This window comes from Phyllostomus discolor, chromosome 2 (assembly GCF_004126475.2).
Source record: "Phyllostomus discolor isolate MPI-MPIP mPhyDis1 chromosome 2, mPhyDis1.pri.v3, whole genome shotgun sequence".
Lineage (NCBI taxonomy): Eukaryota > Metazoa > Chordata > Mammalia > Chiroptera > Phyllostomidae > Phyllostomus > Phyllostomus discolor.
Window position 1 is genome coordinate 201,017,214 of NC_040904.2, and position 27,968 is coordinate 201,045,181.

At 43.4% G+C, this 27,968-nt stretch overlaps 1 protein-coding gene across 8 annotated transcripts in view; it reads left to right on the top strand.

The window, feature by feature from the left end:
* The window catches only part of ANO4 (anoctamin 4), a 341,656-nt gene that overhangs the window by 289,094 nt on the left and 24,594 nt on the right, over positions 1-27,968 (top strand). For all 8 annotated transcript variants that reach the window (XM_036019465.1, XM_036019462.1, XM_036019463.1 and 5 more), the window contains 9 exons: positions 1,791-1,851; positions 8,987-9,069; positions 12,553-12,693; positions 15,359-15,523; positions 21,536-21,572; positions 23,586-23,697; positions 24,682-24,739; positions 24,880-24,977; positions 26,744-26,886. In XM_036019465.1, coding sequence (XP_035875358.1) covers positions 1,791-1,851; positions 8,987-9,069; positions 12,553-12,693; positions 15,359-15,523; positions 21,536-21,572; positions 23,586-23,697; positions 24,682-24,739; positions 24,880-24,977; positions 26,744-26,886 — 898 coding nt within the window. The remainder of the gene's footprint in view (positions 1-1,790; positions 1,852-8,986; positions 9,070-12,552; positions 12,694-15,358; positions 15,524-21,535; positions 21,573-23,585; positions 23,698-24,681; positions 24,740-24,879; positions 24,978-26,743; positions 26,887-27,968) is intronic.

Below are 27,968 nucleotides of genomic sequence, written 5' to 3' on the forward strand. Positions count from 1 at the left end.
ACTGTCCAGGCAGCACCTACTGTCATCGTCTGCTCAGCCAGGCAAGGCTCTGAGCAACCCCAATATTACCCTAAGAACGCCAGTTTGGCCTACTGCAACAGGTTTCTGAGGACAGGAAAATTAATTGTGCAGTGACCCTTGAGGGAGAGACTGAAGAAGAACTTGGGTATTTCTTGAACTCGTGCTCTCACTCTGCTTAGGGACTGCTACTTAACTCTCCCCACACCCTACCCTCTCTCCCCGTACCTCCCTCCCTCCCTCTCTCTCTCTCTCTCTCTCACACCACCACACACACCACACACACACACACACACACCAGTTCAAGGCAACCTTCCATCTCCCCTGGAGTTTCTCTGAGTGTTTGTTTTTGCATTTTCTTAGTTTCCAGAATTGATTATCTTGCTTCTCTAGGGTTGATTTTGGCAGGGGGAGCCACTTATGCTACCTTCCCATCTAAGTAGGAACCGGAAGTCCCTGTTAACTCACCACCCTTCTGATTCACGTGTTCTCAAATTGCTAACTGCAGCAGAGAAATGTCTCTCTCCAAATGTTGGCTTTCTGGCCACAGGGAAGGACTCGTAGTGGTACAGTTTGAGCGCTGTGCTCCCTGGTGACCTGCATGAGAGAGATCTGTATCCTGGAGAAGGGAGGAAAGCTGATCTGAGCAACCCACAGTAATGGCAATCACTGGAGGCACTGGCTACAGGTCCTACCAACTCACAACGAATGCCCTAATGGAGAGCCCACACCAACCACAAGCCACAGGGACTGCCGGGCTTGATTGGATGCTGAGTGCCCGCTGTGCCACTTAACACTCCCCCGGCATATGAAGTAATCGGCTTCAGACTTACGTCTCACATTAGATGTTTGAATGATGCCTTCTCTCCTATGTTCATAAAAAAGAGAGAGCATAAACTGTTGGAAAATTTTGAAGTACTGCACACTCTGATATAGCAGGAAAAGATCTGTTTATGCTTGGCACATTCTCCGAGGGACAGTAAAGTATACTTTATAGCGAACTATAAAGCATCCCCCCCCAAATTATGCTTTATGAACCTATCCGTCATCATTTCAATTTGGCACAATATTGGTGTGATTTCCTCTGGAGGCAGAAATGAGCTTGGCGGCTTTGCAGCAAGATTATCTTTGCTTTCTGCTGTAGAGTTTGTGATAGAATATATTATCCTAACAGCAGAGTAGTTGCTAGCTGTCTTTGTGTTATATGTAGTAAGTAAATATAGTGATTACCCAAGGATTTAAATGCAGGTGGAAGTAGATTATGTTAATGGTCTGCTCTCTCCTCTTTATAATATGCTGAAACCCAGAGGGCAGCCCAGAAAATGTTCGCTCAAAACTACCCCAACACAGTGGTGATGTTTTCAAAGTGAATAAATGAGGCATTAAAAACAGGGCTTGGGAAATCAGAAACTTTTAAAGCAGCAACAATAATACCTACCTGGTTCTAAATATATCCATATATATATATGTGAACATATAATACATTTTATAGTGCACAAAAGGAGCTGCTTAGTAGCACTATCGGGGCCGCTGATAAATGTACAATGAGCTGATATCCACATAAAGGGAAAAAAAAATTCTCTCTTCTATATCCAAACTACTTCACACTTAGAGGAATTCCCTTCTCGATTGATACGAAAGGACTATCTTCCAAAGAAACCCTGGAAAATGTATTGTGTCATCACATCTATTTTTATAGAACTTGAAAAACAATGTGTATGTAATCTGGCATATAAGAAGTTATTTAACTGTAGGACTCATCATGTTCCCAGGTCACCCACCTTTTTGACAACGGAGCCACTGTCTTCTTTGCTGTTTTCATGGCGGTCTGGGGTAAGTGTTCAACACCCTCATAGCTTGAGTTCACCTCCTGTGCTCTGTGATGTGTGCCTTTGGAAATCTGACTTTGGATGGGAAAGCAAGAAGCTCACATCAGTTCAGGTGCCTGTGCTGTTAGACACAAGCCAATAACTAATTCATTTGGCTTATTTAAAAAGTGATGCTATAGAAAAGAAACATTTCTACTAATTTCCCTTTTCTTAACCCTTCAACAATTTTATCAGCATTCCATTATTAGTGTAAAATTGACCTTCTGTTGGAGACTAACATAAAGTTTATGGTACATTGAAAGGTATGGTGAGATCTGAATACCCCCTCAGTACATACAGGACTTTCTATGGTTAGTGGGATCTTTCCCTCAGGCCAATGTATGAGTACCCCCCTCTGATATTCTTCCAGTTCTGGTCAAAACGACCCCCCTGTAAACAAGAGCTGCTTAAAAGGCTGAATTGAGTCCTTCTATGCAAGTTCAAGCCAACAGCCCCATAATAACAAGGTGTGATGGGAGTTTCACTTTAAGAATTACTTAACACACTTCTCTGTAAAATAATTATAAAGCTTTAATGTAACGGTATAGAAAAGAGTCTGGACTAACTCATAGTGAACAGTGAATGCTGGTTATCTTTGGAGAGGAGAATTCATAGTGGGGTAAGTATGACTAGTGATGATGGACACATTTTTTACACTTTTCTGTTTGATGTGAATTCTTTTCAATGACTATATATTTTTTCTAGAATTCAAAATACCAAATCTGAATTCTGATGTTACTAACTTGAGGCTCAGGCTCGTGTGGTTCCTTCGGTGTGAGACACGTATGAGAGTCTTCCCCGTCTTTCAGGGCCAGCTGCGACGTCCTCTGCTCTCAGCTAGAAGCTGTCTTTCTTCTTCGAACTTTCATAGCACTTGGTTTATATCATTTTGGGGGAAGTTATAATGACGAGTATACATAATTTATGTTTCCCTGGAAGTTCATGGTCCTCAAGGACCACTATTGTTACTGGAGACCTTATGCATTTCTTCTAAAGACACAGAGATTAGTATTTGGTGGGTGGATGGATGAATGCAAGGATGGGTGGGTGGATGGATGGATGGATGAATGCATGGATGGATGGATGCATGAATGGATGGGATGGATGGATGGAAAAAAGAAATTACCAAAAATATTTGTTTATGAGATAAATGTGTCTAAATGCTCTTTGACAAGTGGAAATATAAAACATTGTTTTCTTGAGGAGGCTGACCTACCTAGACATCATCAAAGGAAAATTGTTCCACCCATCACAGCTCTGTTAAAGGGATATCTTTTGATTTCTGTGACTCCAGCCCCTTTCAGCCAGTGGGTAGTTGATCCAAGATCAGTTAAACTGTAGGTGAGTGAATGGCCTGGGACAAAACCTGAGATTTTGCATTTTGAAGAATGTGGATTGGAAAATGAGGGCAGAGACAGAGAACTGGCAGTAGGAGCTGACAGGGAAAGATGCAGAGAGGGTGTGAGGGAGGAAGAGAGAGGTTGAGACTGATAATCAGATAGAGGTAGGGACCAGGAAGAATTATGAGCAGGCTGAAGTGATGAGAAATCAGAACCTACAAATAAGCAGAAACAAAGGACTAGTGGAAAAGATACGGAATACTGGGTGCAGAAGACAGCTGGTACACAACTGGGAGAAAACATGGGATGGTGCCCCAAAGAGAAGCAAAGGGAGAATGTGGCCAAGCCATGCTATTAGTGGGGTGTCAGCCTGAAAACCAGTGTCTCTTGTGACTAAGGTGTCTCCAGCTGCTGGCTCCCAGACCCCGTCTCTGAAGAGGCCTAATCTTCATTCCCACATGATCCCTGCCTCCCTTGGTAGGCCTTGCAGAAAAAGCCCTCACTATTTGTGCATCTCTTTCCCTTGCAAACAAAGGAAGCTAATCATTAACAGAGTCTTGGCGACTGGATTGAGCTCTCAGATCATGAATTTGTATTTAGTTTTTCTAGACCACGTTAGTATCGGTAATCAGTTAGTGTTGTTAGTATAATAAGCCATCCAGTGCTTAAACTTTGCCATGATTACGAGTGAGGAGACTTTTTAAAATATATTTACTTCTTAAACCAGTGGTTCTCAAACGTTTTCAAGCCATAACACACATAGAGAATGATAATATTTGCACAGTGTACTGATGCACATGAAGGAGCCTGCTCAGGGCCTGGGATAAGACTACCCAAAGGACCCCAGTCCTAGCCACCCCAGGGGCTGACGGGAGTATTGCCTCTTGCAGACCTGTAGCCTATACCTGTCATCTCACTGGGAAGCTCTGCTTTGGGCTGCTAGTCTGCTGTGTAATGAGTTAATGCTTCCATAGAGAGAATTGTATTCTGGAAGAATTAACATACAAAACTCTCTTACTCACTTTATTTCACCAGTTTTAGATATACTTTAACTGAAGCAATGTTTTCATCTCCCACAGTTTTCCCTCTGAGATTACATATAGGAGTAAAGTTCTGGTACAGTGACATTTGCCTATAAGCCAGAGGCTGTCATCTCCTCCACCCCTCAGCCAGTACCACTGTCACAAAGGGGATGGCATCCCTTCCTTGCAAGCTGGCACGTCTTATGCTGGGCATAATAAGTAGGTTTTATTTTATCCCTGCCAACCTCAACTGATTGATTGGTGCTGGCTGCATGTAGGATGGAGTGGAGAAGCTTCTGAGGTTGCAAGTAGGTGGATTGGATGTCTGACAGTTCTTGTACCTTGGAGGGCACTCAGTGAGACTCTGACAGATGTTTTGTAATAACCTTTGGGCACAAGGGGACATTTTAGGTTCACTCCAGGCAATGCGAGCCTAGAATAATTTATCCTCTGAATTGCTTTGTTTTAGTTGACAGCTTACTGCTTAAATCTCATACTGTTCCCAGGAAAAGAATGAGAAAAGGAATGATTTACCCCAAGTGTTTCTTTGTAGACAGGGCTATGCCTTCTGCAGAAATCTGGAGCGGCCAGTAATAATGTTATAATAATAGCGTACACTGATTGAGGGCTTACTATGTATTGGAACTGTGATAAACATTGTATAGTGTCATCTCAGTTTACCTTTACAGCGACCTTTGAAGAAGGTACTAAGTACTGTTATTACTCCCACGTGATAGATGAGGAAACTGAGGCAGTAGCTAGAAAGCGACAAAGCCAAGAGTTAAATGGGCAAATCTCAGCTCCTATACTCTACTCCTAGGTTCAGATACTGTTGTAACCCTGTTTCTGCTTAGAGATCTGAACTTTAAGACAAAGGACTCTTAGGCTCATTTTGAGCCCCATGCATATGGCTTTGCAATGCTGATGTTCTATAAAAGTATGTCAGTCCCAGTGGTGTCCAGTTTAATGGTCTCAGGGTCATCCCCTATGATTGACAAGTTGCAACATTTCAGAAAATAAACTTTATTTTTGAGAAACCGCTAGATACGGAGATGTTGAGAACAGATATAAGTGGTTTACAAGACCTCAGAAAAAATAGGTCCGGGTGTTTGTCTTATTGCCTTTTACTTTATGAGTTCGCCAGAGAAAAAAATAAGGCTGCATTTGGAACCCATCTGTAGCAGATGTGGAGAGCCTTAGTGAGGGGTCCCCTACCTTTGTTCATGTCCACACGCCTGTGAGGGCGGAGCCTCCTGGGGACCCTCGAGGTACACTAGGAGCCTTGGGCTCTGGGCTGGAACCACAGTGTGACTCTCTCCTCAGTGCTCATTTTTGTTCAGAAAGATTCATAGGACAAAGCAATTTTGATCTAAATTAGCTTTTCTTCCTAGGCAAAAAAAAAAAAAAAAAGTCATTAGGGAACTAGATGTTCGTAGAGACTTGTCAGAAAGCAGATTATTTTCCTCAGTTCTTCATTTGTGGTTTTTTTCTCCTTCCTCTGTTTTTTTTTCACACTTTCACTGTTGCCCAGAATTAAATTCCCCACAGTAAACACATACACCAAGGCTCTCAGAGCTCTCCAATCAATAACGAGACTATGATGCAAATTCAAAGATTCTGTATATGGTCCTGTTAGTCATTTGTGAATGAAGTATGTCCCATGTTTTTTTTTTTAATTGAAGTCAGTCTTTTTTTTTAAGATTTTATTTATTTATTTTTAGAGAGAGAGAGAGAGAGAGAAACATCAATGTGCGGTTGCTGGGGGTTATGGCCTGCAACCCAGGAATGTACCCTGGCTGGGAATTGAACCTGGGACACTTTGGTTCCCAGCCCGCGCTCAATCCACTGAGCTACGCCAGCCAGGGCTATGTCCCATGTTTTTAAAATAAATTTTATAATAATTGGCTTTTTATTTCTAGATATTTATATAGTTTTATCTTTTAAAAAATAGACTTTATTTTTTAGAACAGAATTAGTTCTATAATACAGTAATTATAATATGGGGTGTTAAGTCCTATTTACAATGGGACAATGAGGGTCCGTGTGCCAACTTCCTGAGTCAAAAAAGAAAAGCAAAAAGACAAGACATTGGAACCAAGTGTTAAATTTTCTAGGTAAAGGAGTGGGGTAGGAGAAGGTGCAGATAACATTCAGAGCTGGGAATAGTGTGGACGAAGCTCTGAAAAGGAAGGATGTTCAGTGCAGTGGAGACATAGAGGGTGCATTAGTTTCATGGGGGTGCTATGACAAAATGCCACAAACTAGGTTCCTTGAAACAACAGAAATTTGTTCTTTCATAGTTCCAGAGGGTTGAAGTCCAAACTCAGGGGTCAACAGGATTGGATTGCTCTGAGGGGGAATCTATTCCATGCCTCTCTCCTAGCTCCTTGTGACAGCCAGTGATCCTTGGCGCTCCTTGCCTCATAGATGCATCACTCCAATTTCTTCATCTGCATTCTCCCTGTGTGTCTCTGCCTTCACACATCTGTGTTCTTTTAAGGATAGTAATCCTATCATACTAAGGGCCCACCCCGCTCAGTATGAACTCATTTTAACTAGTAAATCTGCAATCCCTTATTTCCAAGTAAGGTCACATTCTGAGGTTGGAGCTTGGGACATCAACATATCTTCTGGGAGGTGGGGAACACAATTCAACCCCTAACAGAATGCATGTTGAGGGATGAGACTCACCTTTTTTTCTCTGCCGATTTTACTTTATATCGTTTCGCCATGATAAATCTTAGCCATGAGTACCACCATACACTGAGTGAGTCCTCCTCATAAATCGTCAAACCTGGAGGTGGTCTTGGGGACCTCTGACACAACAAGACTCACAGGAAGGGCTCCAGTGAAAAATGGCTTCTTAGTGTTGGCACTTTTATTAACCTCTGCAGACATCCATTATTTTAATTTCCCTCTTCAAGAGATAAGCACTTGCCCTGGCCCCATGGCTCACTTGGTTGGAGCGTGGTCCTGTACACCATGTTGTGGGTTGAGTTCCCGGTCAAGGCAGATACCTGGATTGTAGGTTTGATCCCTGGTCAGGGCAGGTGCAGGAGGCTGCTAGTCAATGTTTCTCACACCTCTCTCTCTCTCATCCCTTCTCTCTAAAAATCAATAAAAACATCCTCAGGTGAGGATATTTAAAAAAATAATAATTAAGCACTTGATTATTTTAGGTGTGACTTTCTTAACAACTGTACCTACTCTGAAAGTTTAAGATTTTAGAAAGGCTTTATGGTATACATGCCATATATTATATAATACCCCAGCAGGTCAGGGAAGGACCCCAGAATCAAATACATTGATGTGGCTGCTCTTAATGCATGACTGTCCTCACTCAGAGGGATAATGCAGATTATTAGTAACCTAGTGTCAGCCCAGGTCAGAGATTGCCACGAGTTTATTCTAAACTTTGAGGGGGGGGGGGGACTTAGAATTTTTAGCTCATTTTGATTGTTGGCCTTGCAGACAGGGATCACGGACCTATACTTCCATTTCTCTTTCGCTTAGGAGGACACAGAGTTAGAGAAGCGCACTGACTTGCCAACAGTAGCACAGCTTGTATCAGACCCAGCTGGATTTAAGATCCAGGAATGAATGTCTAGGTCACATGCCAGTGAGCTCTTAATTGTTACCCTAGTTTATCTTTCCAGTTACGTGTTTTAAAAATATATGTTCCATGTCTGAATATGATGAATGAGGAGGTAGTATGAGAACAAGGCAGAATAGGAAAGAAGAAAGTAATTTTCTTTCTTTGGAATGGGCAGTTGGATACTTACATTTGCTCGTGAAACTAATTCCAAATATATGACATGTTTTTTGCCCCTGTAATTCTAAGTGCACAGCAAGGCCCAGCAGAGACAGACTCACTGGTTCTGTCTCCTGTGGTGTCCCCGTGACATCCTCAGTTACAGTCGTCCTCCAAGTGTGCGTGTCCACGTGTGTGTGCATCCCTCATTCTGCTTGTGACTTCCCAGGCAGCAAGATCGTGTCTCGATCATTTTTTCCTCTCTCTGTGTCATTGTATACTCCTCAATAATTCATTTTCGTAGAGGTTTTAAATATAATTGAGTAGAAAGTTACTTCATCTGGGTGAGGATAAACCCCATATTTCCACAGGTGGGGAGGCCAGCACCTGTTGGAAAAGGTTCTTAAAGAATTTATATGTGTTTGCCTTCAATGTGACAGTATAGAAATGGTTTGTAGCAAAAGAGAAGCAGTAGGATTCCTTCCTCCAATAAGATAGCTTCCTTCAGTAAAATAGTAAAATAAGTTTTACATCCATTTTACGTAGATACTTTCTGTGAGAGGGGTTTGGGGGACAAGTGATCACTGCCAATCAAATACTGAGAAGTTTTATTTTTGCCTCTGTCCCTGCCTGCCTCTCGCTTTTGAAAATAAATACTCTGTTGATTAGAGAGCTGTTAGTAATGTAGTTACCTGTATCCCGACACCCTGGGAGTTTTGTCATTCTTATGAATCTGTTCTGCCTCAACTTGCAGATAAACTTAATTCAGTTCTAAATGAAATCTCTAATTTTTCACTATGCATGACACAAGCTTAGTAATTCTCAAAAAACTTTTCTACTCACATTGTTAAGTTTAGCTGGAAGTTCTAACATTCAAGGGCACTTCCAAACAGCTGTCATTGTTTTGCAGTGGCTTTGTCATTTAGTGACACAGTTAATGACATTGCTTGGTTGTAAAATGTCCATGTCTTTCTATGTCTGTTGCAGCAACAGTCTTCCTGGAGTTTTGGAAAAGACGAAGAGCAGTAATTGCTTATGACTGGGATTTGATAGACTGGGAAGAAGAGGAGGTTTGTATTGTTTACTTTGGAATTTTTTAAAAAGCAAATCACCAAGAAATACACAATCCCCTTGAGTTATCACTCCCTGCTCTGTGACAGAAGTCAGGTTTACTCATAAAGCATTTTTAGTATCTGTTTTTACAGAAAACTGTAAGCAGTATAAAACTACGAGCAGATTCTTTTTAAAAGACATTTTGATTGCTTAGTGGAATGAAATCCATAGCTAAGTAAATCATTTTACTTTTATGTAGAAGCATCCAAAAGATTGGCTGTGAGATTTGTTTAGTTTTCTTAAATATCATCCATTTCTTTACCTTAGCAGAAGGAGGGTAACAGTTTTACAACCCTGGGCACGTGGAAGCAAAACTCATAAGAGAACTACTCTGATGAAATGTGTCGGGAGCTCTCCAGGACCCTGGCCAGTGCCCAGATGGGCACTAACCTGGAAGTATCACCTCCAGTGGGAAATGCTGGAGGAACTACTGTTCACGCAGCCTCCTTGATGTGGATGGGGCTAAATGCAGGGCCAGCTCGAGAAAAAGCTGTCAAGGAGAAGTGACCTCCACCCTTCAGACTTCACTCTCTCACACACTTCCCAGTTCCATCCCTCTCCTGTTCTAGGCCAGGACACTGCCCTCTCCTAACCTGGCTCTGGTCTCGGTACTCTCTTCTTGCCCTAGTCCCGTCAGAAGTCTCTCCAGTGCTCGTGCTCGTCTTGGTCACCACACAGGGACCCATCTTCTCTTGTCAGTCGGTCCAGGCTTAAACTCTTCTTTCCTTCCTCTCCTTCATTGTCTCTTACCTCCCGAGTCCCATTTCCTAAGAGCCCCGCTGTGCTGGTGAAGCAGACAAACTAATCATATATAACGTGGTGATGGGTATTAATGGACGTTTTCCCTTCATGCAGATATATTTTTATATATTGAAAAGAATATTCTAGAAACATATATGAGAATTTTAGCCCTGCGGTTGGTTTAGTGGGGGAGATAATTTTGAGAGGTATTTTTGTTTGTCTTTTCTTCAAATTGTACCTCATGACTGGCTGCCTCTCCTCTTCATGCCCATGAGCACAATTTGGACAGCTTTAGATCTGGCAATAATACTGGGGTTTTGCGCAGTCTCTGTTCCTTTGCTAAGGCCTCTGTCCTGCTTTGGTGAGTGAGCATTCCCCAAACAAGGATTCCTGGGTTAGAAGCAACTGCCCGGGCCACTGGAGTCTCCAGGCAGTCTCCAGGCCGCATCTGGGATGTCCTCCCCCGGGAAGCTGTCCTACTCTTTGTCACGTGTGTTCATGTCAGCGACTTTCAAAGGGGATGGAAAATGTTCTTCTCTGGGAATCCGAGTCACCACTGAGCAAGTATGTCATCCCAGACAAATTATTTCACCTTTGGACTCCTTTGCATTTCTAAAGAGAAGAGGTGTTTCTAAATTGTCCTCTTTTGGCTATACAGTGTGACATTATTTCAGTAACATTGACAGAAGCAGTCTAAAAGTTGCTGTTGGCACTTTGGGGGCATCTAAGATGTGGGTACCATTAGCATAAACACCCCTTGTAGGTCTGGAGCCCTCTGTCTCCCAGCCCCGTGAAAGAGCTTGAACTGTTCTTTCACTCAGCACACGCTGGTGCAGGAGCCGGCCTCAGGACCCCTGCAAGGTTCCAGTTCTCAGCCTGAAAGTCCTTGCAGAAATGCCTCTTCTAGCCTGCGCCTCTCGGCTTTCTCACACATTTCCCAGTTCCCATTCTCACACAGCTGAGAGTCGGTGCAGAAATGCCTTTCTAGCCTGTACCTCTCAGCTTGCAGTGCAGAAATGCCCAGGCGTGCTGCCTGCCTCCTTCAGAGTAACCCAGTGTGTTTGTTAGTGTGCCGGGGCTGCTGTAACAAAGTACCATACCCCTGTCTGGGTGGCGTAAACAACAGAAATGTATTGTCATCTCTCAGTTCTGGAGGCCGGAAGTCTGAGATCAAGGTATTGACAGAGCTGGTTTCTTCTGGCTGTGAGGGAAGGATCTGTTCCAGGCCCCTCCCCTGGGCTTGTAGATGCCCATCTACTCCCCAGGCCTTTTCACTGTCTTCTCTTTGTGTCTCTGTCTAAATTTCCTCTTCTTATAAGGACACTAGTCATGTGGGTTTAGGGGCTCCCCTAATGACCTCTTTGTAACTTAATTACCTCTGCAAAGGCCCTGTCTCCAAATACAATCACATTCCGATGTACTGGGCATCAGGACTGCAATATAAAAATTCACTCGGGGGACACAGTTCAGCCCCTAAGACCCAGGAAGACAGACCTGGCTCCGTGACTGGCCTCAGTTCCTCGATGATTAACTCAGCATCTCTTGATGACACAGCCTGATAAATTAAAAGTTTCCCAAAGAAGCAGAAGATTCTAGGTCTGTTCTATGTAAATGCTCAAGTGTAACTGCCTAAAATGAAGGAAAGGAGGCAGAAGATGTTTCTAACTGTGTCCTCCCCTGACTTCCCCATTACCAGCCCCCGAGTGAAGTCCAGCGTTGGGCTTGCCCTGCAGCCGGAGCCGGGCTGTGCCTCCTGCTCCACGGGCTGTGGCCGTTCCTCACGACCTCTCTTCTGTCAGTTGCTGCTTCCCGGTCTGCCAGGACCTTCATCTGGGTCTTGAGCATTTCTGCCTAGATTAAATCGGTCTCCACTTCTCCAGCATTTCCGCTTGTTTTCTCTCCTCTTCCAAGACACTCAAATAGTGTCAAATACGTGGACACTTAATTAACGGGAACCACTTCAGCACACCCTCTTGCTGATTACCTTTTGGTAATCCAATAATTGCTTTTTGCTCAGAAGATTTTCACATTGGATGGGGCCCAAATAATTAAAATAAAATCTCAGCTTGATTTCGAGTTGGAGGAGCTTTGATTTTAGCTGGATTTGAAAGGTATTTACTTTGTTTTCAATACCACTTTAAGAACATTTAAAATTAGTGGTTAACATGAATGACTCCTATATGAGCTTATTGAAAAAAAATAGAGACATTATGATTTTAGCTGCCTAAATAAAAAACAAAACAGAAAAAAAGATTGAAAAATACTAAGAATTATATTGTCATTATAACTCACAAAAAGAATTCTAAACATTTTCTTGTTCAGGTTTGTCCTTATGTTCATATCATTTCCTGGTAATGAAAGTAAAATATTATTAGCTGTTTCAAACTCCTGGAGATGGGACAGGTGGTCCCTCTCCTCATTCTTCATTTCTTTCTTCAAGCACAGAGTTCAGTACCAGACATTTAACTATTAGCCTAAATTACATCGCCTTGATGATAATGAGTCTAGATAATGAGTTTAGATTTTTCTTCAAGTGGCCAATTTCCAAGCATCTATTCCTGGATCTCAAGCGCACCTCATTGGTTGGCTGGGTGACATGGCAGCCATTGACTCAGTTTTCCTGGGAGGTAAATGATTCCTCTCATTGTGTGTGTTCCTGTTCAGAGCATTAAAAAAAAAAGTGCCTGCTTGTTTTACAGGAGGAAATACGGCCCCAGTTCGAAGCCAAGTATTCCAAGAAAGAGCGGATGAATCCCATTTCGGGAAAGCCAGAACCATATCAAGCATTTGCAGATAAATGCAGCCGGCTGATCGTTTCTGCATCAGGAATATTTTTTATGGTTGGAAACATTTTTACAAATCTCTTTGAATTGCTTTATAAAGTACAACCTTGGAGCATGGTAGCAACAATAATCATGTTAGGCATTCGCACAGTTTTACAAAAGATTTTTTTGCATGTTCTGTTCATGTGATTCTCACAACAACTCTGTGAGCTAATACAGGGACATTGTCCGTGTATTAGAGATGGAGCAACTGAGACTCCAAAAGGTTAAAGGCCTGTCCAGGTAGCCACTGAGTAGCCAGTGAACTGCCAAGAGCTCAGACGCTCTGCTTGAATCCGGTATTCTTTCCATTTACCTGTGCCATGCTGAAAGCAAGCAAAAATGAGATAGGACTGGCAGCAGTGTTTTCCAGACATTTTTTTTCCCCATGGCCATGTAGGAAAGACATTCTCTGTCATGACCCAGCATATGTTTTGCCAATAGATATATAAACCTAAAATGAAAAATACTCACCTTTACAATATGTAATAAACTGTATTTTTATGTTTTATCATAGTCTTTTTAATGTTTAATATAGTCTGATGTTTTTCTGTTTCATTATAATCTTTTTTTTATAACCACCTAAAATTGATTTCTAGACTCACGAATGGTTGGGTCAGTTTGAAAAATACTAATTTGAAGCTGGCTTGTTAGCTTTTCCTAAAAAGAAGTCATTTGGTGATGAACTTTGGCCCTTGATTACTGAGCAAAACACATGCAAGTTTTTTTGGAAATGTTACTTTAGAGCTACAAGGAATAGTTAGGATTCCCCTTTCATCTTCTCAGATGGCAAGTATGCACATATATGTACCTGCTGGGTCAGTAGGAGGGGAGGAACAAGCCTGCAGCAGACCCAGACAACCACCCCCTTTACCCAGAAAGAAACCAGGGAGATGAAAGCGTAGGCTGCAAGCCTAAGGGTCCCTCTGCTCAGACCCATGTCGGGAGCCGTGCCCTCCTACAGAGGCTCTCTGTGAGCAGTTGCGTCATGCTGTGCCCTCTCTAAGTACATGCAGAGTTGCTGTCCCAGTTTTTGTTCTTCACAGGAAGACTTACAGATGTAGACAAGGAACCTGGAACTTAGGAGACTGAAGCCACGGAGAGGGCAGGCTACTTGTCCAAGGTCACACTGTTAGGTCGGGGCCGAGCCAGGGCTCAGGCCTGACTTCCAAGTCCAGCAAGCTGTCCGCTCCATCATATGGCCACCCCGTCTGAATTCCATCATGGATTTCACCTAGCTCCCCATCAGCAGCTCCAGGATTAAGACATGGGCAGTTTTCCATTCCTTTGTTGATTGCTATTACCATATAATAATTATTTGGCCAGTTCCAGTGAGGGTTTTCAGAGCATCATTCATAGTAAGCCAAAAATAGAGCTTGTGTAAAACAGAGGCACGCTTCTATGAAGAAAGAAGTCTGGAAGTCAGCAAAGGCCTTCCGAAGGCCCAGCTCTAACATCTTACATTTGATAACTAAGTAGGCTAAGGTCTCTAGTCTGCCATATTAAGTGAGTCACCTAATGAAAGGCACAAAACTTTCTGGAGTCTCAGATTCTCATTCCTTTCTAGAGCTAGATGACAGGCTGTATTATTCTCCAATACTATGAAGTCTGCAGAGAAAGATGCCTCAGTTCAGTCTGTGTTTACATCTGATTAATAAGAGATTATGCACCTATCCCATCGTTGGCTTATTCGGCAACCAATGGCGGAACACCTGTGGTCACGCTAAGGGGCTGCAAAGACCATGTGAGACACAGACGCCATCCCTGCCTGATGGGGAGCCTGACTATGATCAAACTGACAAATTATCAGGCATTTTAAGGAGGGCACTGAAAGGAGGGTATAGGTGCCATATAACAGACAAAAAATTCTGGGGAGTCATGAAAGGCTTGAGTTATGAAGTGGTTTTGTGCTGAGTGTGAGGGCTGGGTAATTGTTAACCAGGCTGCCCATGTGTGTTTGTCAGGGGAAGGGGGTGCGTCAGCATGTTAGGCAAAAGAAATGGTCTTGAAGATGGAGGGTGCTTAGCCCATTGGAAACAGTGAGAGAGGGTCCGGAGTCCCCCGAGCTGAGGGGAAATGGTCCTCAGTAGGGCTGGAATGAGCCTTGCAGGTCATCATAACCACTTTGCTTTTATCCTAAGTGAAAGGAAAGCAGTAAATAGTTCTAAACAGAAAAGGGACATCATAAGGTTTCCATGACAAGTATTTATTCATCTGCTCAATCTAATATTCTGCTTAATGAAATGTTACCCCACAGCTTACAGAACTTACTAACTTTCAAGCACTATGGGTTTTCTATTTGAATAAGAAAATATAAACAATGCATTTTTCCCTTTTTTCCTTTTTTGCTCCATCCCTTCACTCCCCACACCCAGCCTCCAACACCCCCCACCTACAGCTGTCAGCCTGCTCTCTATCTGTGAGTCTGTCTGTATTTTGCTTGTTGTTCATTTTGTTCATTAGCTTCCACACATGAGTCAGTCACATGGTAGTGTTTTTTCTCTGACTTATTGCACTTACATACAGACTAGAGAGCACACGAACCACAATGGAAACCATGCCCTGTATTGTGCCTTCTTGAGTCAAGACCATGCTTGCTTCATCAGAGGGTTTTCCAGGTGGCGGAACATTCCTGCAACATACCCCCACAGTGCTCACTGGGTCTCCTCCATCTTCCTGCCAGATCTGCGTGGTGATCGCCGCCGTGTTTGGGATCGTCATTTACCGGGTCGTGACCGTCAGCACTTTTGCTGCCTTCAAGTGGGCATTAATCAGGAATAACTCTCAGGTTGCAACCACAGGGACTGCCGTGTGCATCAACTTCTGCATCATCATGCTGCTGAATGTGGTGAGTGAGCTGCCAGGTAACTAGCCACGTGGATCAAATTGTGGGCTGCAGGTGGTGGCTTTCCTCTGGTGCTGAAGGGGCCTGGCCTCAGAGCCATGCAGCCAAGGGTCTGGCATGAGACATACTCCTGGTGGGGGATTGTGAAGGCTTGAGTCAAATCTAGTGTTAGATTTATGGGCAAGGCATTTGCCCTCTCTAAACCTTAGTTTTCTTATTTATCCAATAAGACAACACTGAATACTTCTTGGGGAAATTTAGGAAAATAAGTTTATTTTAAAAGCCCAGCTCAGAATCTCTAACATAGTTCAACACTATCGGTTCCCGTTTTCTTTGGATTCTAAATGCCGCGAAGGTTGTCAGTATCCACAACATTTCCTGGGAGGACCCGGCAAGGAACATTTCAGGGTGGTATGTGTTGCTTGTGTAGATTTCAGTTACTCTTTTCAAATGTATATTTCAGTCCGGATGTCTCCCCTGAACCCCACATATGTTAACTGCCTACTCAATCATCCTCACTAACATATTCAAAGCCAGACTCCCCCTGTTCCCTCCAGAATCTGCTCCTCCTGCAGCCTCCCCCATTGTAGTTGCCTGGGCCAAAAGCCTTGGTGCTATCCTTGCCTCTGTTGTTTCCCCCACCAGCAAAATGCTTCCAGAGTTTGATCGCTTTTCACACATTCCCGACTCCCACGTGGGTGACAGCTATGCCCTCCTCATGGGCCTCCTGGCTCCCATGTTTGTTGTCTTCTGTCTGCTCTCATCACGGTAGACAGAACAAGCTTCTTCTCTAGATGTCAGCTCATGTCCCTCCTCTGTTCACAATGCCCGGTGGCTTTCCTCTCGCTCAGAATAAAAGTTTACGTCTTCACGTGGCCTCCAGGGGCTCTCTACCACCTGGCCCCAGCGACTTCTCTCACCCTGGCTCCTCCCTGCTCATCGGCTTCTCCTGCTCCTTGCTGGCCTTCCCTTGGTTCCTCAAATGTGCCAGCAACATTCTCATCCTAGGACTTTTTACTTGCTCTTCTTTCTGCCTGGAATATCCTTCCCCACCTGGTCTGCATAGCAACTGGTCCCTTGGTTCCTTCGGGTCTTTGCTCAAAGGTGACTTTCTAATGGCTTCCCTGGTCACTCAATTTAAAATTGCAACCCACTCCCACCATCTGACAACTTTCTATCTCCTTGCCTGCTTTTTTTCTCTATAGCATTTATCACCATCCCATATGCTGTTTTTTACACGTATTTTATCTGTCTTCTCCCTTGGAATGTAGGCCCATGAGGGCAGACAGTTTTGTCTGTTTTTATTACTATTGTTTTTACCAAGGTCTGGAACAGGGCCTGGCATATAGTAGGCACTCAGTAAATTGTTATTATTTGCAGAACAAAAGGTAATGGTTGACATTGTTAGACTTGAGATCCACCTGTACCTAAAAATGCTGATGTTAGAGGTTCGTGGTAGGGAATAAACAAGATAATGTATGTGGAGGGCCAAGCACAGTGTGAAGTCTAGAGGTGTTCAGGTCATTATCGCTCCCCGCACCCTCATTCATATTGCATCTTAAATCTGGGCCATGACAAATGCTCTCATTATTAGAAAAGGGCTTTCTAAAGGCCGAGTAATTTAACACTGTTATCAGCACAGTTTTATCTATTCAGGCTGTCATTTCTAGCTCTTTAAACAATCCTAAATTCTACAACCAATGAAGTCTGAGTGATTCCTAAGAGCATTCCACCTACAGTAATGAAGAAGTTTATTTGTGATTCTTTGGTGAACTAGTAATCACTGAGCTAATGAAATATAGGTAATTTATTATCATCATTATTATTAAAATACATAGGAATTTATTTTAGAAAATAATTTCAAAATCCCAAAGTTACAAAAATGAGAAGTGGGCAGATGCTGATCGTTTTGACATCACTGGGTAAGTCAGTCATTGCCCGTCAGGTGGAGATTGAAAGTGGGTGCCTGGCAGCCCCACTGCGTGGCTCCGTGGGTCTCCGAGCGGGGGAGGGTGGGATGCACATTGGGAAGGCGGGTGATTCACAGGGACATTAACCAAGGAGCCAGGGCAGTGAAAGATTCTGCGGCCAGGTAGGATGCACTCAGTTAAAGCTTACTGCATTTTTATCATCTCTTTGCTGGAATGTCTGATTAAAATGTAATTTATATACCTTAAGAAATAAATTTCTGTCTACATGCAGTGAGTCTATAAATACACGTTTGCTCGTTTATTTTGAGCAGGTGCCAATGCTGTCAGAGTAACACCTCACTTACCTGGAAATTGCTTATCCAGCAGGCTGTCCTTCATGAGACACAGTCAAGAAAAAAGGGAGCTTATGGAGTTGAAAATATGTATCATTATGGATATTACAAAGCACCTACTATGTGCTGGGTGCTAGACTAGTAGGCATTTTAGAGTGTCAGAGTCACCAAAATGGATGATGTAGGGCCCACACGCTAAAGCTAACATTTATTATTCCTGTGATTGCCCTTTGAGTGTATTTTCATTTATGCTAGATACAGTGAGAATATTTGTGTCCTGATTTCTCAGCCAACTTCAAACTAGAATAACAGAGGGTTACCAAGGCAAGAACATTGACAAGGACAGGAAATGACAAGCCATAGCAAGGGAAAGGAAGGAAAATGAAAAGTGCACGTAGGACCTCTCAAAGCAGTGCCATCAGGGTCCTTTTGGGTGGGAACCCGTTGCCTCACCCCACCCCCACCCCGCCCGTCTCCGATGGCATCCCTGTCCTGGCTCTATGGTTACAGTCCTGCCTCAGGCCCTGAGACTTCGCAGGCTCCATTATGAAGGCAACCACTGAGTAGTACAGTTTGAGAGATTTTCATCAGGGTTTTTACAAAACTAAGTCCTTAAACGAAACAAATATCACATAAAGGACAGATGGCAGACTAATGGCTATACTGTAGCTTTGACCAGTTCAGAACTAAACTACTGACTTCTGAAATTAAGATATTTTCATGGCCTCACAATATAGATTTTTAAGCTATATAAATTGCTTTCAAATACTTAATATTTTGGCCATTTTGGTTTTGGGGAAAAAAAACCACATTAATCATTAATGCTTTTTCACCAATTGAATATAAAAACCTTAAGAGCTAAATTGTTTTTTTAACTTATGTTAATTAAAGCCTATCATTTTTAAATAATATAACTGTTATAGATCACACACCTGTTTTTAACATTTTGCTAAAGTTGTCCAATCATAACCGAAGGAGCAGACCTATAAAGAATGCCTATTTTTATTTTTTTAATTTTTAAAAAGATTTTATTATTTTTAGAAGGAAAAGGAGGGAGAAAGTGAGAGAAACATCACTTTGTGGTCACCTCTCACATTCCCACTACTGAGGACCTGGCCCAAAACCCAGGCATGTGCCCTGACTGGGAATTGAACCAATGACTCTTTGGTTTGCAGGCAGGCACTCAATCCACTGAGCCACACCAGCCAGGACCAAGAATGCCTATTTTTTAGATTTGATGATATGCATTTACTCTTACTTAATGTGTACTTTAAAAATAAAATTCATATTATTTTACAGAAATATTCTGGATCCCAACAAAATATTATGCCCCTTAATGACTGGTTAAGGGGCACTCACTAGTTTTCCATTTATTTTCTTAAAAAATACAAACTTCAAAGATGGAGTGAATAGGATGGACTTTCTTGCTGTTTCAATTCCATTCAGCTTCTCTAGTGATTAAAGAACATCTCAGTATGGTGGTTGCAAGCAAAGGATGCCAACAGACGCTGTATGCCAGGAGGAGCCTAAAATTTATTACCATTCTCCTCATTCAGCCATACCCACATGAATCAGATACTTCATTATACTGTACGCAATGAAAACCACAATGCCTTGCTCCAAAAAGAAGAAAATCAGCAAATATGGCGTGCATCAGAACAAGCCCACATACATTGATCAAGTGGATAAGATCAAATTAGAAGTACTCACAGCTTCTTTGAAAATGTACTTAAGACCAGAAAGCTTTCCATCAGTTACAGATTTTAACACTGACAAAGTGTGGCACTCAGTTTTGACATGTAGCTTTTCCACTGCTCTTACCGAAACGAATCGTCCCTGGTTTCTACCTCAACTGCCTCAGAGAAGTCAGACCTGTTCCAGAAACCACTCCGCTGAAGATGCATCATCAACCATCAGTCTCTCTGTCTGTGTGTCCTTCCTGCTGCATCCCCCTCAAAGCCTCGCTGTCCGTCTCCTTGTGTCTTCCCCATATCCATCAAGTGTTCATAGGTGTCCACATTGTTCCCTTACACTTATTTCTTAAAAGTTTAATATTAATTGTATTTCCATTCTTGTCCTATTTTGTTTTTACATTTCATTTTTTTAGTGTCCAAATCAAAATAACGTTGGCCTGTCACCAGCCCCAAAGACCTTTGGGACAAGTGTGTAAAGTGAGACACTTTGACAAATGTGTGCCAGCATGAAAGATATAAAAGATAAACTAGGTAATCCATAACCGTATTTTTGAGAAAGTTCGTCTCACCAGTCAACCCTAATATTCCTTGATAATTAAATAATTAAATAACTTTATTTATTTTTTTAAAGATTTTATTTATTTATTTTTAGAGAGGGAAGGGAGGGAGGGGGAGAGAGAGAGAGAGAAACATCAATGTGCGGTTGCTGGGGGTTATGGCCTGCAACCCAGGAATGTACCCTGGCTGGGAATCGAACCTGGGACACTTTGGTTCCCAGCCTGCGCTCAATCCACTGAGCTACACCAGCCAGGGCTAATTAAATAACTTTAAAGATAGAGTATACTTGGAATAGTAAAATATATTTGGTGTAAACATCTGTCTTAATTTATTGTTTACCAGTATTTTATCTTTTGGATAAAGCTAAAATATATGACAGATCTATACCACAGGATTTCTTATTGAAAATTACATCAATCTCTTTGAACACTGGACTCCGAGAGTCTGAGATTTCCGATAGTAAAAATTGATATGATGGTCGTGTTAATTATATATCACCATAGCAAACCACAGTCATCGCTGAAAGTTTAGAGTCATATACTCTGCACATTTTACCCGTGTCTGTAGTTATCAGAAACCTTGGATAAAGAATTCAAACGTTAGGAAGTGCCCTGAGAGCAAGGAGGCCGATGCCCACCCACATGTAAGGGAGACGATGACCTGGGGCGGAGGGGAGAGAGGGTGCCCGGGCCCTACAGCCTGCTGGCTGGGGAAGTTACAGCTACAGCCAGGGAATTTTAACCCGTGCGCTTTCTCTACTGTCGTCTGGACGTGATCTTAATTTTCATGTTGTTCATATCCATTTGACTAGTTTTTTCTTCATTTTTATTTATCATCTTTCATTTTAGAGAGAGCACTTGTTCTTATTCTCAACTTATATCCTCTCTGAGGAATCACCTGGAGCCGCGTTCGGCCTGACCTGTGCCTCTTGCACTTGCGTGCACATATGCACACACTCCCCTCTCCAGTCCCCTCCCCTCTGAGGACCCTCCCTTTACCAGAGACCAGGTGGATAAGGGTGCGTTCAGTGCACTAACAGAAAAGCAGAGGTCCATAAGCGTGGGAGTTCCGAGTGATCTGTGATCACTTCAGTATTCATGAATGCCGTAATCTAGACAATCCAGTGGCCCGTAAACAGTACGGCTACAGAATCTTACCATCAAAATCAGTCTTTGAGATTTTACCCTCAGGATGCCGAGGCCTCAGTGTTCTGACTTGCCCAGCCTCACTTAGCAAGCTGGTAAGTAGTGGCAGCCAGCCCTGCCAGCACAGAATTACTCCTTCCAGAAGGAGGAGGTTTTAAAAGGAGTGAAATGGGACCTGGTAGCTTTCTGTCTTGCCCTGAAAGAACGCAATTGTTCACATTGTTTTTATTGTTTGCTCAATGGATGGGTATATGAAATTACTTTCGCTTGTGACTTGATTACCTATCTCCTTTATAATTACAGATTTTAGAACATCTGCAGTTCATTTGTTAAACGTATGAAATTTGTTTTACAGCTCTATGAAAGAGTTGCACTTTTTCTGACCAATTTAGGTAAGTGAAGCCCTTTTTATTTCATGGTACGGTATTGTGGTCTGAAAGGTACCTTTTCAGAGATTCGTTTTTGAAACACTGCTGGGAAGAAATATTCCCTTTGTCTTGAATTGCATACAGCCATTTCTTTACCCTCAACAGGACATTTTAAATATGCCTAATCATTAGGGGAATCTTTTGTAGCTAAAGATTTAAAACCTGTCACAAACTATCTATCATGGGCTAATAAAGTATCGCAGAAGTATGTGTATATAAAAAGTGCCCAGAATCATTTAGAAAAACGTTCATTTGCTACCGCCCACATTTTTTATATATTTAAAATTGTATCCAATTTTCATGGTATATTAAATCGCAGCAGAGTTCTTTGCTTGGAAGACAGCAGGCCTTCTACCAGGAATGTAGGCAGGCTACCCATCACTTTCCTTCGTGAAAATAGCATGCACCTGGACGAGTTGTCCCTGAGAACGCTTCTGCCTCTCCACAGAGCACTAGAACAATCTGGTAGCCAGCTGTGCACTGTACATTTTCCAGATACAGAAAGCATCCCAATTTTATTATTATTAGTCATCTTTATTCCATGCAATTTGAGGAAATTGCACACTCCCACACATAGCCCATTTTTAGTGCATTCCCACATGTAACTTGCCCAGAGGGGAAACAATCATGTGTTTCTGTTTATAAGAATCATTATAATACAAGATGCCATTTATTGAGCCCTTCTATGTACTAGATCAGAGCTGAGCACTTGGCCTATCTCCTTCAATGCCATTGAAATCTCCCATCACCACCACCCCTCACCAAAAAGAAAGAGGTTTATGTCCACAGAAGAGGTAACTGTGCCTTGGTAGGCTGTGCCCAGTGGCACCTTCGTCCAGGCTGCCAAAGATGCCAGTGGAGATATAGCCCCAGTTCACCCATGGTGGGGACACCTGGGAACCCACCCAGTTAGCTGACAATCCGGAAGACCTTCCTATGTAACCATTAGTTCAGTAGCAGAGTGAAATAAAGCTAAAGCCCTTGAAGAATCCTTTTTCTTTTCTTTCCTCCAGAGTAGTGTAGCCTTGTTCTGAAACTCACATTTAAATCATTTTAAATCAGACTCTCCTTTCTCTCCTCCCTTCTCTGATAAGCTCCTAGGAAGCATTTCAAGTTGTAATTTTTGGAAAGGGAATGAATGGGTCGACATGGTAAATGAGCAATTAGAAGCTCAGGGAATGTGGAGATAGAGACAGTGCTATTGCATTAAATACATTTTCTCTGACTTTGCTGGCGGTGGGGATGTAGCTCCTGGGGATGGATGAATGCGTCTGACACGGGATGTCATGCTGGAGGCTTGGTCCATATTTTCAGTCCTACCACAGTATTCAAAGAGCATTTGCTTTATGAAAGTCAAAGTGTAAGGAGATAAGAATTGGCGACTGAGGGAATCATGAGACACAGGTGATGGTATATAGTCAAAGATCTAAAGGCGAGGTCATCTCGGTGTTTTTCCGTGAGAATGGAACACGGTGGCAGAGGATGACAGGTAAGGGAGTCAAATACCTCAGCATTCTGAGATGGGGGTCTGACCCCCTCTTACCTGATAGCATCTGGCCTTTCATCAGCAATAGAAGTTGAGACCAAGGAATTATTAGAAGCTGGGAGGGGGCCTGACCCCACACAGGCCAAAATGAAGAGCAAAGGGAAAGTCTCCTGCAGGAAGCTGAGACTGGCTGTGGGGCTCCTTCCGCCCGGCTGTCACTGCTCCAGGATCTCTGTGCAGCCTGCACTGTGGAATGAACTGTATGTTCTACCCTCTCAGACAAGTCAGCTGCCTCCCACCAAACCCTTACTGGAGCTGGTCTGCAAGCTTGAGGATCTCATGGGTGGCCCACTTTGCCTTGGGCCATCACTGTGTCCCCCGCAGCCTCCTAAGCCTGCCTGTGCCCCCACCCTGTGTGTGGGGAGAGGACAGAGGGGGACAAGGGGGCATCGGAGGCAGCCTTTCAGACTCTGCTTCCTTTCCATCCACAGAGCAGCCTCGCACAGAGTCGGAGTGGGAGAACAGCTTCACCCTGAAAATGTTTCTTTTTCAGTTTGTCAATCTGAACAGCTCCACATTTTACATCGCCTTCTTCCTCGGAAGGTAAGAACCCGGTCTCTCCACACCCCTGGGCCGGGGACGGAACGCTCAGAAGTCACTGACCAGGGGCAACAGAGGAGTGCCTCGGTTAGTGTGATTTATTCAAAGTGTAAAAACAGATCAGCCTCCTCCTTTCCCTTTCCATTCCCGTCTCAGGAAATGGTTTTCGCTCACAAGTAAGCACCCATGCGCCTTTTCTTGCTAAGGTTACATGGAGGAAAATTATTTGCACGTAGGAAGGACGGACTTAAAACTTGTGGACTCCGTCTGCACCTGAATCGGGGCCCTGGATCTCACACCTATAGGAGCAGGTGGCCTGAGGGGCAGGGTGGCCTGCAGCATGTCCTAGACCCCTGACCTCACAGAAGAGGGTGGACTTCCTCTGGACAGGGGCTGACATAGAATGCCAGCCTGGGTAACTTTGGAATCCAGTGGTTATGAGGATTTGGGAAGGATCTGCATTCATTCATGTTTCATGAGTTCACACCAGGGCACGTTTCTGAGCAGATGAGAACCAGGACAGGCTGAGGATTGGGTTTTGGTGAGATGAATGCAGCAGCCCTGCCTCAGTATTAGGTATGGAATGAGCCCTGCCTCAGTATTGGAATGGAATTCTAGTCAAATCATTTGATGTTTAAAAAGCAGCATTACTGTTATTGAAGAAGTTCAGAACGTGTTTCAATCCAACCTGCTGCTGGCACAGGCCAGAGCACTTGATATCTGGTAGAAAACGTTCAAAGTCACAGCAAGGAGTGAGAACTGGCCTCTGTGTTCAGCAGCCGGACAGAGAGGCCAGAAGGGGCATGTCCCCCGGAGAACTCCAGAAGCTGCCGTCAGGACAGCTCTGGAGAGTTTCCTAATTCCCTCAGACCTGATGCTTACTGTACCACTCATCTTTGTTGGAAGATGTGCTCACCTGACTGTAATAGTCACTGAAGGCTTAGACCAACAGGATGCTAACGGTCTGTTTCTCTGTGTGTGTTGAAGATTTGCAGGACACCCAGGTGCCTACTTGAGGCTGATAAACAGGTGGAGACTAGAAGAGGTCTGTATTCTCCCGTCATTCCTTGTTTCCTAAAGCCCTGCCCTCAAACAGCCTTTGGGCAGCTTTGTGCAGATTGGAAACCAGACACCCTTTCTTCCTCTCCACTGATTCTTGAATTTCTGTGTTTGCTTACCTCGCAGTGCCACCCTAGTGGATGCCTTATTGATCTCTGTATGCAAATGGGTATTATAATGGTGCTAAAGCAGACCTGGAATAACTTCATGGAGCTCGGCTACCCGTAAGTACCTTCACGCCTGTAGTGGAGAGGCAGCATTGCTCTTTTTTGACTTTTCTAGGTGTGGCAAGTGAGATAAGAAATGCGGCTCAGCAGCTAAGCCCGTGCGTGCGTGTGCCTGGAGCTAAGTGCTTACACTCAGATATTCAAAGAGACTCGTGAAAATAATAAACGTTGGCTCTTTTGGGAGGCTTAGTATGAGTCACAAGAACAAAAGTGAATTTTTTAAAGAAGATTGGGCCCCCAAATATTGGATACTTGTGTGCGAGCTGCTTTAAATGATGTGCCTGGCCCTTTTAGCTCCAGCACTGTGAGTCGCTGTAACGTGTTAAGTAGATCTCTCCTCCCCAGCCCCTGAGATAAACCAGGAGTGGCGGTTTTTGAACTACCTTAAATTTAGACTGTGCAGAAAAGAAACTTACGGAACGGAGAAAAGTTTAGGGATTCAGAAAAGAAGCCAGAGTATTTGTAAATCAGCATATCTTAACCAGGAAAACATATTACTACCTGGTGGTAATAGTTTGTGTTGATGACAAGGGGCAAAAACTTGCATCACCTTTGTAAGGATAACCTTGGGTTCTGCTGTGTTTGCTCAGCGTTGGTCACTTGAGTGTTAAGGGGACATCAGAGATACTTCCATTTCTGCTTTCATTCCACACCTACTGGTTTCCATGTCAGCTTGGTGTCTCCATAGAGAACTCCAGGTTCCAGGGAGGACCACTTAGCCAGAAAAATTAGCTAGAACTTGGTCCACCTTGAAAAGTCATCTCTTAGCTCCCTAACAGAGCCACTACTGATAATTTTTCTCTTCTAGATTTAATTTTAGAAAACTTATTCCAAGTGTTTTATGTTTTCTATAAACCTTTTAAGAAAATAAACCATAAAATTAAAACTTTAGAAGCACTGTATCTTACTTTAAGTTATAAACCATAATTTGTCAAAATGCCATGGACATCAAGAGAACTATATCTTCTAGAAATATGGACACGGTGCAAAGCTGTGAAAGTAGGCAGAGTTTGTCTTTGACACCCATCCCTCTATTCCCTTCATTTCACGTTTGCTTTTGTTTGTTTTTTTGGCATGTCTGCCCCTGGAAACCCTTCAACCTTTTCCTTGTCCTCTGCAGCCCACCATCCTGCCCCCCCACCCCCATTTCTTCAAGCCTGTTCTGGGTCCTAAGATGCACTCCCAAGCACTGCTAAGGATCCATATGCTGACCTCCCTAGGGTGGGATGCAGTTTATTGGGAGTCAGAGTCCCTGTCGAACTCCAGCCCAAAGCAAGCGAGTCCAGCTGTGGCACTGCAACCTTCCATGTGCCGGAGGAGGAGGCATTCTGTGGGTTTGCTGATTGGCTAGGCCCCCAAGTCAGAAGGTGCCAGGCAGCACCCATGCAGGGAGACAGGAAGTCAGCTAATCCAAGCCTTATTCTTCTCAGATATCTGGGTGCTGACTCGGTACCGGTGGGGGGGGGGGGGGGCTGGTTATAGATGTTCTCAGTCCTTCATCAAATCCTCATAGGCAACACCAAGCATGAGACAGTTTCATGAATGATTAAAATCAGTTCATCAGTCGTTCTGTTTGCTCACACGAACTGTAGCCTCCCTCCATCGTTATTTTCTCCCTGATCCAAGGCTTCGTGTCCTTGGCAGCCTGTCCTCCGTTTTTGTAAACCCTAATCTCTATTTAAATGCTCCTGCTTCTTATGACTTAAGTCTTACAAAGAGTTACACTTTTTTTTTTTTTTAAAGAAACTGATCTCATTGTGCAGGTTAATTCAGAACTGGTGGACCAGAAGAAAAGTGCGACAAGAGCATGGGCCCGAAAGGAAAATAAGTTTCCCACAGTGGGAAAAGGACTACAACCTTCAGCCGATGAATGCCTACGGACTCTTCGATGAATACTTAGAAATGAGTATGGAAATGTCTCACGTTATCCTTTCATCCTTTACTCTGTTCAATATAAATGCAAATTCGAGCTCTCTAGCTACATTCAACCAAAAATATATCAGTTATCACCTAGGGGCCATCAGCGTGTGGGGATTCCTGAGCTAAATGCAGAGCAGTGAGGGTCTTGGGGTAAGAAGCCCAGTCCGTAGGGATGGCGCAAAAAGCCTACAGTCACATCAGACTTGTCAGGACGTCATGTTCTCTCTGTTGTAACAAATCACCAGGGGCAAAAATGAGTTGGAAAACTTGCTGAACCAAAGAGAAAGGAGGTTTCCCTGGGGGCTCTGCCAAGCATAGTGTCTGCCCACTCTGCAGACATCTGTTGAGCCGTGTTACGTTTAGGCAGACACTATGCTTGGCACTTAGACACATGAGAAGGAACAAGGCAGAGCCCCAGCTTTCAAAGAACACATGGCCTGGTGGGGCAAAGCCAGAGATATGAAGAGTCAGTGTAATAAAGTGTCATGAGATGCTGCAATATGAATCAGTATGTGGTAGAGTGGGGACAGTCATTTCCCTTGGAGGGGGCTGGCAGGAAGCTTCAGACTGGATAAGCTATGCTACCTTTTTATTTAAGAAACCAGATTTCTGGGTGATCAAACCCAGGCTATTTCTTGTAGCATGGAACTAAGAGCATGGGGTCTGCAAACAGATTACCTGGGTTCAAGTCTCAGCCCTCTCCCTGATTAACTATGAAACCTGGGGCAATTGCTTATTCACTCATTTTTTTTAATTTCCTCATTTCTAAATGGGAACAATAATAAGAGCAACTACTACTTCATAGGGTCTTTGTGTGGATTAAATGGGTTAATGCATGGAGAGGGCTTAGGACGATGCCTGGTTCATAATGTGCTCTCTGTATGCGTTATCTTATATCATTATTTATTTTCCTAATTCTATCTCCCAGGGGAGAAAGCTAATGTAATCCCTTAGCATAATAATCGAGTGTGCATAGTGTCCCTTTCCTTTTCTACATTATGTGTAAGCTTTGTAACACTGGGGTGGAAGTTAGGGGTGGGGGTGGGCAAGATGCATTACTTCTGCAAG